The sequence below is a fragment of the Lipotes vexillifer genome, unplaced genomic scaffold, assembly GCF_000442215.2.
Source record: "Lipotes vexillifer unplaced genomic scaffold, Lipotes_vexillifer_v1.1 scaffold684, whole genome shotgun sequence".
Taxonomy (NCBI): Eukaryota; Metazoa; Chordata; class Mammalia; order Artiodactyla; family Lipotidae; genus Lipotes; species Lipotes vexillifer.
The window spans coordinates 165,349-182,085 of NW_006797362.1; the positions used below are offsets into that span (position 1 = coordinate 165,349).

Here is a 16,737-nt window from a genome sequence, read left to right on the forward strand (position 1 = left end):
TCAACTTAGCCCCAGAACCAAACACAGTACTAGGGTCTCTGCTTCATCCCACTAACCTCCGTCTTCTATGGTTCCCCACAGGCAGAGATGCCTGCAAGATCCTGGAGGAGCTGTTTCCAGAACATATAAAGAAAAGTTGATCAGAGCAATGCAAAGATCAGACTGTGGAATTTCCAAATGAGCCACCATCATCCTCCCCCCAGGAAAGTCTTGCTGACCAGCTGCTGGGATTATGATCAGCATAGAGCCTCCAGATGTTAGCTCTTTGGGGTCAGTCTCAGTTGCTGGGAGGTGCATGGCCAAGCTCTTACCCTTCCCAGGGTACTCACATCCAGTGAATAAGCAAGGGGAGGATATGAAGACCAGGCCATTTCGGACCAATTCAAGACTAGTCTGTCAGGCAATATTCATCCTAGAGCTTGCTGCCAGGTTGGCCAAGGCTGAAATGTGAAATGGCCAAGGCACAACTGACTTCACCATCCTTTCTTTCTAACCTTTAATTCAGTGTCTGCTACTGGAGAACTCAAACTATCATAATGAAGTAACTACTGAAAGCACCTAGACGTCCTAGGGCCAAGGGAACAAAGGTAAGAAGTTGGGTTCATTCAAGTACTGATGATTTAAGGAGGCCCTCTGCAGAGCAGGCACCAAGACCTCTAAGGAGAGCAAGTGACTAGCTGATGCTGGTGCTTCAGCAACTCAGAGGAGGACCACACTGCTAACCCCAGAGCTGCAACTCTGATCTCTGAAAGTATCAGTGGTCATCTGGTGCTGGTACTTCTAATGAAGAATGAGGGTAGTTCTAACAGGGTCAACAAAACAGCAATCCAAAGCCAAATGTGGCTACCAAAATGACAGAGTAACTTTTAGCACACAAGTAAACTCCCTTCTCCCTTCATCCATCATTCCAGGCTACTTCTACTGCCCCCTTTTGGCACAGCTACCTGGGAAAGAGCTGGCAAAACAGCAATGGGGTATATGTAGTGGCACATCCCGGACATTACATTCTAAGAGTACAAAGATGGGAGGAGGTTTACAACTGATAGACATTAGCTTAAAAATGTGACTTTGCCATGCCTTTGCTCAGGAAACATAAAGAGATGACTTCCAGAAAAAAAAAAAAGAACTTTTAATATTGCTTAACACACTGAAGAGTAAGTAAGAACATGCTAGGAATCCTTCAGTGAAATATTAATGCTTATGATTCTGACATGAGGGATCCTTAAATTTTGCTTGAAACAGTCAGACATGCCCTAATACTTCTCTACTATTAAAAGAAAAACCAGAGATTTAAAAAGAAAATGAAGCAGGAGCCTTAGTCACCTTCTTCCTCCTCAGTCTCTTTTTCTTCCATCGTTTCTGCCTCCTCCTTCTTTTTATGTTTCTTATAAAGCACAAAGATGCAACATAAAAATAAACAAGTCAAAGGAATAAGCCACAATAATGGCTGGTTTCCCTTCTCCTTCAGTCCTGTCTCTTCTGCTTGGGGATTAAAAGGTGGGCCACTACTATTACTACCTCCATTGCCTTGGTGTTCACAGTAGGGAGGTGCCCATCCAGGATTGCAGTGGCATTGTTGTTTATTATTGCAGATCCCCTTCATGTGGCAGGTCTCAGGCTGACAGGCTTGTGGCACGCGAACCATACTGACACACTTGTTGCGGATACATATCTTTCCTGGACCACACATTGTGCCGTCTTTCACTTGACCGATGTCAGATATGGACATCCCTATATGATAATCAGTGCCCCAACAAGTGGTGTCATTGAAGTGAAGCTGATGCACTGTGGAATGTTCTATCAGATTAGGAATTACTCCCACATTTTCACACTGAACTCTCCCACACAGGATATCAGGGGATGCACATTTTATGTACTGTGTGTCTTTGATACCACAGTGACCAAATCGATTTCCTTGGGTGTTGATTTCTTTGTAGCAACTTTGAGGTGCACTCCTTGCATCTTTGCCAAATATCTCCCTGCACTGTTCATCATGGTTATTACAGCTCTTTTGATAGCAGTAGGCACCATCACTACAGGGAATCCCATCCTGCACATATACATCTTCTGGGCATTGATGGGATGTCCCATTGCACCACTCTGGAAGGTCACATTCACTGATCTGTTTTCTGCACAAAGTCCCTGATGACATGACCTTGCAGTCTTTACAACAAAGCCCGAAAGCACACGCAGCCCCAGGCTTCAGAGTGCAATTCAACAGACAGCAGGGATCCTTTATGCACTGCTCTATGGTTCCACAGTCACACTCCTCTCCTTCTTCAACCACTAGGTTCCCACAATACTGCAGCCTAAAGATACTCCCTGGATGTGGAGGAGAGTAAAGACATAGTCCATTACTGATAAGACTGTCCCAATACTCGGCATAACTGCAGTTGCTGAACTTATTTGTTACCTCTCTGGCAGGAAACATTATGCACCACTGAAGTTCACACACACACCATTCAGTATCATGCTGCATACCTAAATTATGACCAAGTTCATGGGTCACAACAATTGCAAAAGCATACAGACTCTCGTCTTCAAAAACATTAACTCCACTATTAAAAGGACGCTGGCATATTCCACCAACATAGGCAAGTCCAAGCTTTATGCCAAACGATTTTTTTATGAAAAGATGGGCCGCATCATGTGACAGTCGGTGATCAAGGCTAAAATACTTCCAAACAGCAAAATCCTCCAAAAGCTTATCTATGTTATCGATGGGAACTGGGTTTCCTTCAGTCCAGACTTCAAGCCCAGTTAAAATTACATCAAGTTCCAAAGAGTGATACAAGCTACCTATTATATTGACAACATCAAGTATTTCACGCTGCACTACTGACACATTACTTTCTGAGTGAACGAATCGAAGATTGTCCACAACCACTACCAACTCAAGAAAACGCAAGTGGGTCCACCAGCCTGTGTAAGAACTTTGCATCAGAGTGAAATTATGCAACTCTTGCAACTCCAGTTGGCGTGCTATATCCTCTTCTGTTAACCCACATCTCATAGGCGGGAACTGTGTATCATCACTGTCTATCTTATACACCCAGTGTTCAAATGTGGCAGAAAACCTAACTGGTTCAATTTCATAAGCAAGATCATTTATCTGTAGTATTCCTCGAAAACCTCCAGAACAAGTACTGAGGGCAACCAGGGACTTGGGAACCCCCTCCACATAACCATGATAGTAGCAGTCATCAGGAACAAAAGGCTGATCCTGGCGGAGGGCACGCTGGTCTGTGTAGGTGAACACTGGGAGGTGTCTGGAAACCAAGAACTTCTTGACCCTCATGTGGGCAATGTGTCTCTGGCCCCCAAACCGCAGGCTGTAGGAGAGCCAGCCTGGAGCCTTCGCATTTCTGCCCCTGCCAGTCACCTTCAAGGGGATCACCAGTTCTGGAGAGGAGAAGTGCTGGGAGGCCCTGGCCTGAGAGTGGTCAGAAATGAACAAAGACACCCCAAATGAGAGCAGCAGAAGAGTGACTCTGATGTGCACCAGGGCCTCACCCACTGCCATTATGGAGCCATCTGTTTAGGGCTGAAGAGGGCAGGGCATCAGGCGCTACTGGTCTGGCTCCTCCCTCTGAGCTGTTCAGGGTGCAGGGCTGACCTTTATGGATCTATGTCCTGGAAGAGGTGAACCATCAGAGCTTCAGTGCTGAAAGTGAAAACAGAAAGAAGAGCTAGGATGGGGTGGTTGGGGCAGGGAGGGTGGGGGGCTGGAGAGAGAGAAGAAGGTGATTTCAGTTGGGACAAGGCTTGAATCAATAAAATTCCTGAGATTGTTTCATATATAAGTAAGGGCAAGGGGTGGGGGAAGAGCAGGTTACCTGGGAAAGAGATGAAGGAAATGCATCACAGCTTGGTAATTATTGAACCTGATAAAGATTCATTATATACTGTTCTCTAAACATGTACACTGGCATGACATTTTCCCTACTAAAAAGATTGACATCTGACTCCCAATTTCTCCTCTACCCAAAAATCTACTGATACTCTGCTAGCTTCAGTAAGCATGTAGACAGCCCACCCAAAGCTCACCATTTTTTTAATCCCTTTATTCAGACAGCTTGATCCATCTTTCCTTCTCTTCTACAGACATCTTATCTAGCCCCCATTTCTGTTTGAGGTTAGCAGTCAAATTAAGCCTCACTTAATGGGCTCATTAGTTTTGTGAGACCCCCTCCAATCAAGACAAATTTTTATTTTATAACACATTCTTACCTGCAGAAAACCCCTGCACATTCAAAGGAAGGCATCCATACTGATGGAGTAATAGGGAAAGGGGCTGCTATTTGGGGACAGCCCCATTGCCTCCAATCACAGCATGGAAGCAGCAGCCTTCTCTCCACCCAGCCCAGCTGCATCATGTTCTGAATCAATAGAGACTCATCTTGGCTGTGTAAATATAGATTCCATTCTATATTTTACATGGATGGTGAGTTAGCTGAATTCTCTAGAGAAAGCTGGACTGAAGAATTTAAAACTAGAATCAGTTCACTAAAATGTTCAAAGACTACAATTTGAATGGACTTTCTTCATATCTGTTAAAAACATAAATTTTACCTCAGGTAAAAGCTAATTTCACTCATTTTCTGATTTTCAGTTAAAAGTATCAATAACTTGTGCTTCCCTGGTGATGCAGTGGTTAAGAATCCGCCTGCCAATGCAGGGGACACAGGTTCGATCCCTGGTCTGGGAAGATCCCACATGCCATGGAGCAACTAAGCCCGTGTGCCACAACTACTGAGCCTGTGCTCTAGAGCCCACAAGCCACAACTACTGAGCCCGTGAACCACAACTACTGAAGCCCAGGTGCCTAGAGCCTGTGCTTCGCAGCAAGAGAAGCCACTGCAATGAGAAGTCCGCAAACTCGCAACAAAGAGTAGCCCCTGCTCACTGCAACTAGAGAAAGCCCATGAGCAGCAACAAAGATCCAACACAGACAGATAAGTAAATAAATAAAATTTAAAAGTATCAATAATTTGCTTAATATTTAAAAACAAAAGTTAAAAAAAACTGGAGACACATTTGAACACATATTGGTGGCTGAATATTCTAAATAAGGACACAAATGGGTTCAGTAGTAGGGAGTGTAAGAAATATTCTCAGCATTATGATGTCAAAAACACCTGTATACTCCTGGATACTTTTCCAGAACTAATGTATGACTACTGGAAGCCAAGAATACTAGATGAAACCTCTTAGGGAAAGCATCTCTGATATAGGTGAAATCCTAGTGACCATTTCCTTTCCATGTCTCTCTTCATGATATTCTTGGCTACAGATTTGGGAGTATTAAGATGGAAATGTGTGAGTTGGAAGAGGATTATTAAAGCATTATAAAGAGGAAAATAACCTATATTAAGCTTCATCAGAAATATGTGGTAATAATAGAAAATTTCATTGCCAAGAATCTTTGAGTCATACCAGTCTTTGTCACTATTGCACTATTCCAAAGACAAGTCCTGAAGGACCATCACATTACCATTAATTACGTGAATTGGTGTCACACCAAAGCTCTTCCTCTCTAGCATTACCTGCACTTCAAGCAGTGTAAGAATCTTCTTCTGTATCAGTAATTAACTCTTCTATTTCCAGCAGCTATTTCAAACTCCTCAAAACCCCTATTTTACCTTGTCTCCACACACTCTTAGTCACAGCTAATTCAGTGTTTCAAAAACTTAGGTCACAAACCATTCAGGGTCATGAAATCAATTTAGTGAGCCACAACTAAATAAAACAACAGAAAACATCAGAGAGCTTCACACAGATCAGTATCACCTGCTATTACCTGTCACCACAGAAGCTACAGCAGCATTCTGCTGACACATCTTACGCTGATTATCAATTATTTTCTGAACCCCAAAACTAAATTTTTTTTTTTCTTTTTTTGGTGGTAGGCGGGCCTCTCACTGTTGTGGCCTCTCCCGTTGCGGAGCACAGGTTCCAGACGCGAAGGCTCAGCGGCCATGGCTCACGGGCCTAGCTACTCCGTAGCATGTGGGATCTTCCCAGACCAGGGCATGAACCCGTGTCCCCTGCATCGGCAGGCGGACTCTCAACCACTGCGCCTCCAGGGAAGCCGCCAAAACTAAAATTTATACTTTGTCTATGTAGTTGAAGATGGGAATCTGCACATTATATTACCCCATTTCTAGCTGGCTTCCTGAAGAGTTTTGTCAAGAAGGGCATGAGAGGGAGAATAAAAGGCAAAACGAAAGGACATGGGGCTCTACCTGTTTGCCTGCTGTTACTTTCAGTGACCACCACCTGCAATGGGATCTTGCTCTGGTGGCAAGAGTCAGTTACCACATTCCCAGAACCAGCTCCATCAAGCCCTATCAAATGTACCCAGGGGACAGTGCCCCCTCCTCAGAAGTCTGAAAAACAGATGTACAGAGCCACCTTCCAGTACCCTGGGCAACCCACACCAGCCAGCCAGTGCCTCTCTCAGATGTTCCCTGGCTATACCACAAATCTCCTTGATACAAGCCCCATAAAACAGCACACACCCCATCTCTGATATCTGAGTCAGAGTTTTAGAGGACCTTTTTCCAAGTCCTTAAGGAACCAGCACCAGCTCAGCATTACCTTATAGTAGGTACAGCTATCAACTCCACAGTACCCCTTTTCTGAGTTCCAAAATTACCAGCATCACCTGAGCTTGTAATGCCCTATCTTCTACACTCCAGGTCCAGACATATGAGGCCCACTGTGACAGCTTCTAGGTTATGATAACCCCAACCTCTTCCCTTTGTTCCCCCAATCTTAGGGGTGGAACTCCTTCTGGCAACTCATACTTCTGTGTACCTGTGTTCCCTTTTTACCTTTTCAGTCCTCTATTACCTTTTCAAGAATTCCCTATAGTAACTGCTTTTGGTGGGTTTCTCTTTTCTGAACTAGATCTTGACGGATACAGGACTTGATACCAAGAGTGCTGCCAAGAGAGACAGACAAAATGGGACTCTGGGATTGGCTTGGGTATGTTCATGGCCTTAACACAATGCTGAACTCTTTTTTTTTGCGGTACGCGGGCCTCTCACTGTTGTGCCCTCTCCCGTTGCGGGGCACAGGCTCCAGACACGCAGGCTCAGCGGCCATGGCTCACAGGCTCAGCCGCTCCGCGGCACGTGGGATCTTCCCGGACCGGGGCACGAACCCATGTCCCCTGCATCAGCAGGCGGACTCTCAACCACTGCACCACCAGGGAAGCCCTGAACTCCTTTTGAATGGGGAATGGGCACATAGTAACATCACAATTAATTAAATTACTACTCACGTTGATTGTGATGAAGTGCCCTACTGAAGCAAGTGTGTGGGGGACCAAGGGAGGGCTGTGATGATGCCTATAAGTATCTCAAGGACTGAGGTGTGGAATAGCTATACTAAATTCTAATGGAGATTTTGCAAAATGAGGTTCAAGGCTCTAAATTCTCAGCTCAGATTTCTGATAATGGTGGACAACGCCCCTGCCCCCACTCCCCCAAATCTCTCTTTTAGCCACATAGCCAACTTCAAAGAAAATCAAAATTTAACTGTGGAGTTACAGAATCACAGAGTAAGTTGAATACAGAGATTTGCCAAGACTGTAGTGGGAAATCTGATTGAGACGGGAAAAAACCTTGACACTTGAAAAGAGGAATTCCAGGTGGACTGGATTGGTTCTGAGTATCTAGATGCTCCCAAGTATCCCTGATTCTCCTTTACCAGGGACGGAGACTACACCTTTCCTGTCTGAGAAGTCTAACCACCTCTAGCTGGAGATGCTGTGATTGTCTCAGCTGGGAAAATTATCCTGCTAGGGGATGCCTAGTATCCTCAAGACATACTCCTACTGCCCCTTATTGGCTCTAAATGCAAATCAGAATCTAATTCAACATGCTCCAGAGAAAAAGGTTCAACGTCTGAATTGAGAGGAAAGAAAAGGTACTCTAAAATAATAACAATAGTTTACTAATTTATATTGGCAAAAGAAAGGAAATAAACCATATTAGTAGCAGAAAAGACGAAGTGGTTACAGAGATAAAGATATATCTAATATGATAAAATTCAAGAAGAATTTGTATCTACTTAACAAATAGCTTTGAAATACATAAAAGCGAACACTGACAGAAAAAAAGGAGAGGGCTTCCCTGGTGGCGCAGTGGTTGAGAGTCTGCCTGCTGATGCAGGGGACATGGGTTCGTGCCCCGGTCCGGGAAGATCCCACATGCCGCGGAGTGGCTGGGCCCGTGAGCCAGGCCCGCTGAGCCTGCATGTCCAGAGCCTGTGCTCCGCAACGGGAGAGGCCACAACGGTGAGAGGCCCAGGTACCGCAAAAAAAAAAAAAATAAAAAAAAGGAGAAAGAGAAAAATTCAAAATCTACTTGTAGGTATTAGCACACTGTCAGCAATGGATAGAACAACCTCCCCCCCCAATAAAATGAATAAGGAAGTAGAAGATTTAAGCAAAGATAATCAAGTTAATCAAGTTAACCTAACTGACACATATAAAACACCCATCAAAAAAAATGAGATGATAAAGAAATATGTTAAAGATGAAGGAGCAAGGTAAGAACCTACAAGACCAAATAAATGAAGAAGAAATAGGAAACCTACCTGAAAAAGAATTCAGAGTAATGATAGTAAAGATGATCCAAAATCTCAGAAATAGAATGGAGGCATGGATTGAGAAAATACAAGAAATGTTTAACAAAGATCTAGAGGAACTAAAGAACAAACAAACAGAGGTAAATAACACAATAACTGACATGAAAAATACACCAGAAGGAATCAATAGCAGAGTAACTAAGGTAGAAGAACAAATAGTGAGCTGGAAAATAGAATGGTAGAAATAACTGCCAAGGAGCAGAATAAAGAAAAAAGAATGAAAAGAATTGAAGACCGTCTCAGAGCCCTCTGGGACAACATTAAAGGCACCAATATTTGAATTATAGGGATCCCAGAAGAAGAAGAGAAAAAGAAAGGGTCTTAGAAAATATTCAAAAAATTATAGTCAAAAACTTCCATAACATGGGAAAGGAAATAGCTACCCAAGTCCAGGTAGTGCAGAGAGTCCCATACAGGATAAACCCTAGGAGAAACACACCAAGCCAAATATTAATCAAAATAACAAAAATTAAATTCAAAGAAAAATATTAAATGCAGCAAGGGAAAAGCAAAAAATAACATAAAAGGGAATCCCCATAAGGTTATCAGCTGATTTTTCAGCAGAAACTCTGCAGGCCAGAAGGGAGTGGCAGGATATATTTAAAGTGATGAAAGAGAAAAACCTACAACCAAGATTACTACCCAGCAAGGATCTCATTCAGATTTGACAGAGAAATCAAAAGCTTTACAGACAAGCAAAAGCTAAGAGAATTGAGCACCACCAAACCAGCTTTACAACAAATGTTAAAGAAACTTCTCTAGGCAGGAAACACAGGAGAAGAAAAAGACCTACAAAAACAAACCCAAAATAGTTAAGAAAATAGTAATAGGAACATACATATCGATAATTATCTTAAATGTAAATGGATTCAATGCTCCAAACAAAAGACACAGACTGGCTGAATGGAAACAAAACAAGACCCGTATATATGCTGTCTACAAGAGACCCATTTCAGACCTAGGGACACATACAGACTGAAAATGAGGGGATGGAAAAAGATATTCCATTCAAATGGAAATCAAAAGAAAGCTGGAGTAGCAATACTCATATCAGATAAAATAGACTTTAAAATAAAGACTGTTACAAGAGATACGGAAGGACACTACATAATGATCAAGGGATCAATCCAAGAAGATATAACAATTATAAATATTTATGCACCCAACATAGGAGCACCTCAATACAAAAAGCAAATGCTAATAAAAAGGGAAATCAACAGTAACACAGTAATAGTGGGGGACTTAACACCCCACTTACACCAATGGACAGATCATCCAAACAGAAAATTAATAAGGAAACACAAGCTTTAAATGACACAACAGACCAGATAGATTAATTGATATTTACAGGACATTCCACCCAAAAGTGGCAGAATACACTTTCTTCTCAAGTGCACACGGAACATTCTCCGGAATAGATCACATCTTGGGTCACAAATCAAGTCTTGGAAAATTTAAGAAAATTGAAATCATATCAAGCATCTTTTCCAACCACAACACTATTGGATTAGAAATCAATTACAGAAACAAAAAAACTGTAAAAAGCACAAACACATGGAGGCTAAACAGTGTGCTACTAAATAAGAGATCATTGAAGAAATCAAAGTAAAAAATACATAGAAACAAATGACAGTGAAAACACAATGACCCAGACATATGGGATGCAGCAAAAGCAGTTCTAAGAGGGAAGTTTATAGCAATTTAATCTCACCTCAAGAAACAGCTCAAATAAATAATTTAACGTTATACCTAAAGGAACTAGAGAAAGAAGAACAAACAAAACCCAAAGTCAGTAGAAGGAAAGAAATCATGAAGGTCAGAGCAGAAATAAATGAAATAGAAATGAAGAAAACAATAGCAAAGATCAATAAAACTAAAAGTTGGTTCTTTGAGAAGATAAACAAAATGATAAACCTCTAGCCAGACTCACCAAGAAAAAAAAGGGAGAGGACACAAATCAATAAAATTAGAAATGAAAAAGGAGAAATTACAACTGACACCACAGAAGTACAAAGGATTATAAGAGACTACCACAAGTAACTATATGCCAATAAAATGGACGACCTCAAAGAAATGGACAAATTCTTGGAAAGGTACAATTTTCCAAGACTGAACTAGGAAGAATTAGAAAATATAAATAGACCTATCACAACAAATGAAATGGAAACTGTAATTAAAAGTTTTCCAACAAACAAAAATCCAGGACCAGATCGCTTCACAGGCGAATTCTATCAAACATTTAGAGAAGAGCTAACACCTATCCTTCTCAAACTCTTCCAAAAAATTGCAGAGGGAGGAACACTCCGAAATTCGTTCTACGAGGCCACCATCGCCCTGATACCAAAACCAGAAAAAGATATCACAAAAAAGAGAAAATTACAAACCAATATTACTGATGAACATAGATGCAAAAATCCTCAACAAAATGCCAGCAAACAGAATCCAACAACACATTAAAAGGATCATACACCATGATCAAGTGGGATTTATCCCAGGAATGCAAGGATTCTTCAATATATGCAAATCAATCCATGTAATACACCATATTAACAAATTAAGGAATAAAACCGTATGATCATCTCAATTGAAGCAGAAAAATCTTTTGACAAAATTCAACACCCATTTATGACAAAAACTCTCCAAAAGACGGGCCTAGAGGGAACCTACCTCAACATAATAGGCCATATACGACAAACCAACAGCAAACATTATTCTCAATGGTAAAAAACTGAAAGCATCTCCTCTAAGGTCAGGAACAAGACAAGGATGTCCATTCTCACCACTCTTATTCAACATAGTTTTGGAAATCCTAGCCATGGTAATCAGAGAAGAAAAAGAAAAAACAGGAATCAAAATTGGAAAAGAAGTAAAACTGTCACTGTTTGCAGATGATGTGATATTATACACAGAAAATCCTAAAGATGCCACCAGAAGACTACTAGAGCTAATCAGTGAATTTCGTTAGGTTGCAGGATAGAAAATTAATGCACAGAAATCTCTTGCATTCCTATACATTAACAGTGAAAGATCAGAAAGAGAAATTAAGGAAACAATCCCATTCACTACAGCAACAAAAGGAATAAAATACCTAGGAATAAATCTACCTAGGGAGGCAAAAAAATTTACTCAGAAAACTACAGGACACTGATGAAAGAAATCAACGATGACACAAACAGATGGAGAGATATACCATGTCCTTGGATTGGAAGAATCAATACTGTGAAAATGACTATACGACCCAAAGCAAACTACAGATTCAATGCAATCCCTATCAAATTACCAAAGGCATTTTATACAGAACTAGAACAAAAAATTTTAAAATTTGTATGGAAACCCAAAAGACCCCAAATAGCCAAAGCAATCTGGAGGAAAAAAAAACGGAGCTGGAGGAATCAGACTCCCTGACTTCAGACTATAATACAAAGCTACAGTAATCAAGGCAATATGGTACTGGCACAAAAACAGAAATATAGATCAATGGAACATGATAGAAAGCCCAGTGTTAAACCCACACACCTATGTCAACTAATCTATGACAAAGGAGGCAAGGATATACAATGGAGAAAAGAAAGTCTCTTCAATAAGTGGTGCTGGGAAAACTGGACAGCTACATGTAAAAGAATGAAATTAGAACACTCCCTAAACACCATACACAAAAATAAACTCAAAATGGATTAAAGACCTAAATGTAAGGCCGGACACTATAAAAACTCTTAGAGGAAAACATAGGAAGAACACTCTTTGACATAAATCACAGTTAGATCTTTTTTGACCCACCTCCTAGAGCAATGGAAATAAAAACAAAATAAACAAATGGGAACTAATGAAACTTAAAAGCTTTTGCACAGCAAAGGATACTATAAACAAGACAAAAAGACAACCCTCAGAATGGGGGAAAATATTTGCAAACCAATCAACAAAGGATTAACCTCCAAAATATATAAACGGCTCATGCAGCTCAATATTAAAAAAGCAAACAACCCAATCAAAAAATGGGCAGAGGACATAAATAGGCATTTCTCCAAAGAAGACATACAGATGGCTAAGAGGCACATGAAAAGCTGCTCAACATCACTAATTATTAGAGAAATGCAAATCAAAACTACAGTGAGGTATCACCTCACATGGTTAGAATGGGCATCATCAGAAAATCTAAAAACAACAAATGCTGGAGAGGGTGTAAAGAAAAGGGAACCCTCCTACACTGTTGGTGGGAATGTAATTTGATACAGCCACTATGGAGAACAGTATGGAGGTTCCTTAAAAAACTAAAAATAGGGCTTCCCTGGTGGCACAGTGGTTGAGAGTCCACCTGCCAATGCAGGGGACACGGGTTTGTGCCCCGGTCCGGGAGGATCCCACATGCCACAGAGTGGCTGGGCCCGTGAGCCATGGCCACTGAGCCTGCGTGTCTGGAGCCTGTGCTCCGCAATGGGAGAGGCCACAACAGTGAGAGGCCTGCGTATTGCAAAAACAAACAAACAAACAAACAAAAAATACTAAAAATAGAATTACCATATGACCCAGCAATCCCACTACTGGGCATATACCCAGAGAAGACCATAATTCAAAAAGACACATGCACCCCAATGTTCATTGCAGCACGATTTACAATAGCCAGGACATGGAAGCAACCTAAATGCCCACAGACAGACAAATGGATAAAGAAGATGTAGTACATATATACAATGCAATATTACTCAGCCATAAAAAGGAACGAAATTGGGTCATTTGCAGAGACGTGAATGGACCTAGACTGTCATACAGAGTGAAGTAAGTCACAAAGAGAAAAACAAATATCGTCTATTAACACATATATGTGGAATCTAGAAAAACTGTACAGATGAACTAGTTTGCAAGGCAGAAATAGAGACACAGATGTAGAGAACAAATGCATGGACACCAAGGGGGGAAAGCTGGGGGAGGGTGCGACTTGGGAGATGGGGATTGACATATATACACTAATATGTATAAAATAGATAATTAATAAGAACCTGCTGTATAAAAATAAATAAAAATGTTTAAAAAAGAAAGGAAAAAAAAAACCTTCTGATCTGTAAAGACCTTGTTAAGAAAGGAGAAGAGACACAGACTGGGTGAGAATATTTGCAAAACACATATCTGATAATGGATATTATGCAAATTACACAAAGAACTGCTAAAATTCAAAAATAAGAAAATAAACAACCCAATTTAACAATAGGCAAAAGACCTGAACAGACATCTCATCAAAGAAGATATACAGATGACAAGTAAGCATATAAAAAGACGCTCCACATCATATGTCACCACGAAATAGTGAATTAAAACAACAAGATACCACTACACACTTAATAGAATGGCCAAGATCCAAAACACTGACAACACAAAATGCTGGCAGAGGAGTAGAGCAAAAGGTACTCTAGTCCACTGCTAGTGGGAATGCAAAATGGTACAGCCACTTTGGAAGACAGATTGGTAGTTATGTACAAAACTGAACATACTCTTACCACACAATCCAGCAATTGTGCTCCTTAGTGTTTGCCCAAATGAGGTGAAAACTTATGTCCATACCAAAACCTTCACACAGATGTTTATAGCAACTTTATTCATAACTGCCAAAAGTTGGAGGTGAGCAAGGTGTCCTTCAGTAGGTGAGTGGATAAATAAACTGTGGTACATCGAAACAACAAAACACTATTCAGTGCTTAAATAAAAAAACTATCAAGATATGAAAAGACACAAGGGAACTTAAATGCATATTACTAAGTGAAGGAGCCACTCTGAAAAGGCTGTATATTATAAGACTTCAACAATATGACATTCTAGAAAAGGCAAAACTTTGGAAACAGTAAAAAACATCAGTGGCTGCACAGAGTTAGGGAGAGGGAGGGTGAACAGACAGAGCACAGAGGATTATTACAGCAGTGAAACTATGCTGCATGATAAAATGGTGAATATATGTCATTATACATTTGTCCAAACTCAAAGAATGTATAACACCAAGAGTGATCCCTAGTGTAAACTACAGACTTTGGATAACAATGACATAGCAATGTAGGTTCACCAATTATAACAAATGTACACTCAAGTGTGGGATGTCGATGGTAGGGAGGCTGCACTTGTGTGGAGCCAAGGGAGTGGGGTATGTGAGAACTCTGTACTTTCCACTCAATTTTGCTGTGAACCTAAAACTGCTGTAAAAAAAAAAAATACAATCTATTGAAAATTTCAATGATTAAACAAGGGAAATTAAATACTATTTTAAATTAAAATAAAAACAAAAATCACAATATACAGAATGCCACTAGAGCAGTACTTAAAAGGAAGTTTATAGTATTAAATGCCTATATTAAGAATAATAGGGAGAAATAGACAGCAATACAATAATAGAAGGGGACTTCAATACCCCATTTTTATCAATGGCGAGATCATCCAGACACAAGATCAATAGGGAAACATTAGACTTAAACTACACGTGATATCTGATGGACTTAACATCAGATATAATACATATACAGAACATTTCTCCAAAAACAGCAGAATACACATTCTTGTCGAGAGCACAGGGAACATTCTCCAGTATAGATCACATGTTGAGCCAAAAACAAATCTTAATAAATTTAAGAAAATTGAAATCATATCAAGCATCTTTTCCAACCACCATGGTATGAAACTAGAAATCAATTACAAAAAGAAAACTGGAAAATTCACAAATATGTGGAGATTAAACAACATGCTATAACAACCAATGGGTCAAAGCAGAAATCAAAAGAGAAATCAGAAAATATCTTGAGAGAAATGAAAATGGAAATACAACACACCAAACTTTATGGGATGCAGCAAAAGCAGTTCTAAGAGGAAAGTTCATGGCAATAAATGCCTACATTAAGAAACAAGAAAAATCTCAAATAACAACCACCCTTTACACCTCAAAGAAATAGGAAAAGAAGAACAAACTAAGCCCGAAGTTCACAGAAGGAAGGAAACAACAAAGATCGGAGTAGAAATAAATGAAATAGAGACTAAACAGATAATAGAAAAGATGAATAAAACTAAGAGCTCATTTTTTGAAAAGATAAACAAAATAGAAGAAACCTTTAGCTAGATTCATAAAGAAAAAGAGAACAGCACCCAAATAAAACTAGAAGTGAAAGAGGAGATGTTACAACTGTTACTACAGAAATACAAAGGATCATAAGACAACAGTATGAACAATTACATGCCAACACACTGGACAACCTAGAAAAAAATGCATTAACTTCCTAGAAACATACAATCTACCACCTACTAAGACTGAATCATGAAGAAACAGAAAAAGTAGACAGATCAATTACTAGGAAGGAGATTGAATCAATAATCAGGAACCTCTCAACAGAGGGCAGAGTCAAGATGGAGGACTAGGAGGATGCAAAATTCATGTCTCCACACAACTAGGGCACCTACCAGGCACCGGTGGGGGACCACGGACACCTAAGGGGATGGGAGGAATCCCCAGTGACTGGGTAGGACGTGGGGCATGGGGGGAGTGAAGGGGGAGGAGAAGTGGAGATGGGACGGGACTGACGCCCCTGAGGGGCGGCTGAGGGAGGGGAAGGGATCCCACGGCTGAAGGGGGAAACTGAGGGACCGTTGGGAGGACAGATCAAAAGGCAGCATGGTCAGGTTTCCCCTGCCCACATGGGTCCCCAGGAGCCCGCTGAGACCCTGGACCTGATCCTCTGCCCACCAAGGGCCCCTCCAGCCACGTGGGTCCTGAGGGAGTGGGAGGGAGGGAAGGGGGAGCAAAAGTAAAGGCCAGACCTCTGGGACTGGCACCCCGAGGGGTGGCTGGGGGAGGGGAGGAGTTCTTACACCCAGAGGTCCCACCCAAGGTTATGAGTCCAGTGGGGATGGGGAATACTCTGGGGGAGACGGTGGGGTGGGACGTGGAGGAACAGAAGGGAATGCGGCCAGCGCTTTCCCCATCCACTTAGGCACCGGGGAGCCTGTTGGGCTGCTGGGCCTAATCCTCTGCCCTTGGAGCCTCCCTCCTGCTGTGCAGAGCCCAAGCCCCGCCCCTACACCCCCACCCAGGGCCCCACCTCTACACTCAGAGAC

General features: G+C 41.3%; 1 protein-coding gene across 1 annotated transcript; it reads right to left on the reverse strand.

The window, feature by feature from the left end:
* Positions 1-1,315: 1,315 nt before the first annotated feature.
* LOC103085114 (disintegrin and metalloproteinase domain-containing protein 20-like) lies at positions 1,316-3,651 on the reverse strand. The gene is given in 3 exon segments (XM_082931464.1): positions 1,316-3,521; positions 3,523-3,621; positions 3,623-3,651. Coding segments are annotated over 3 exon segments (2,334 nt in total).
* Between the last annotated feature and the right edge of the window lie 13,086 nt (positions 3,652-16,737).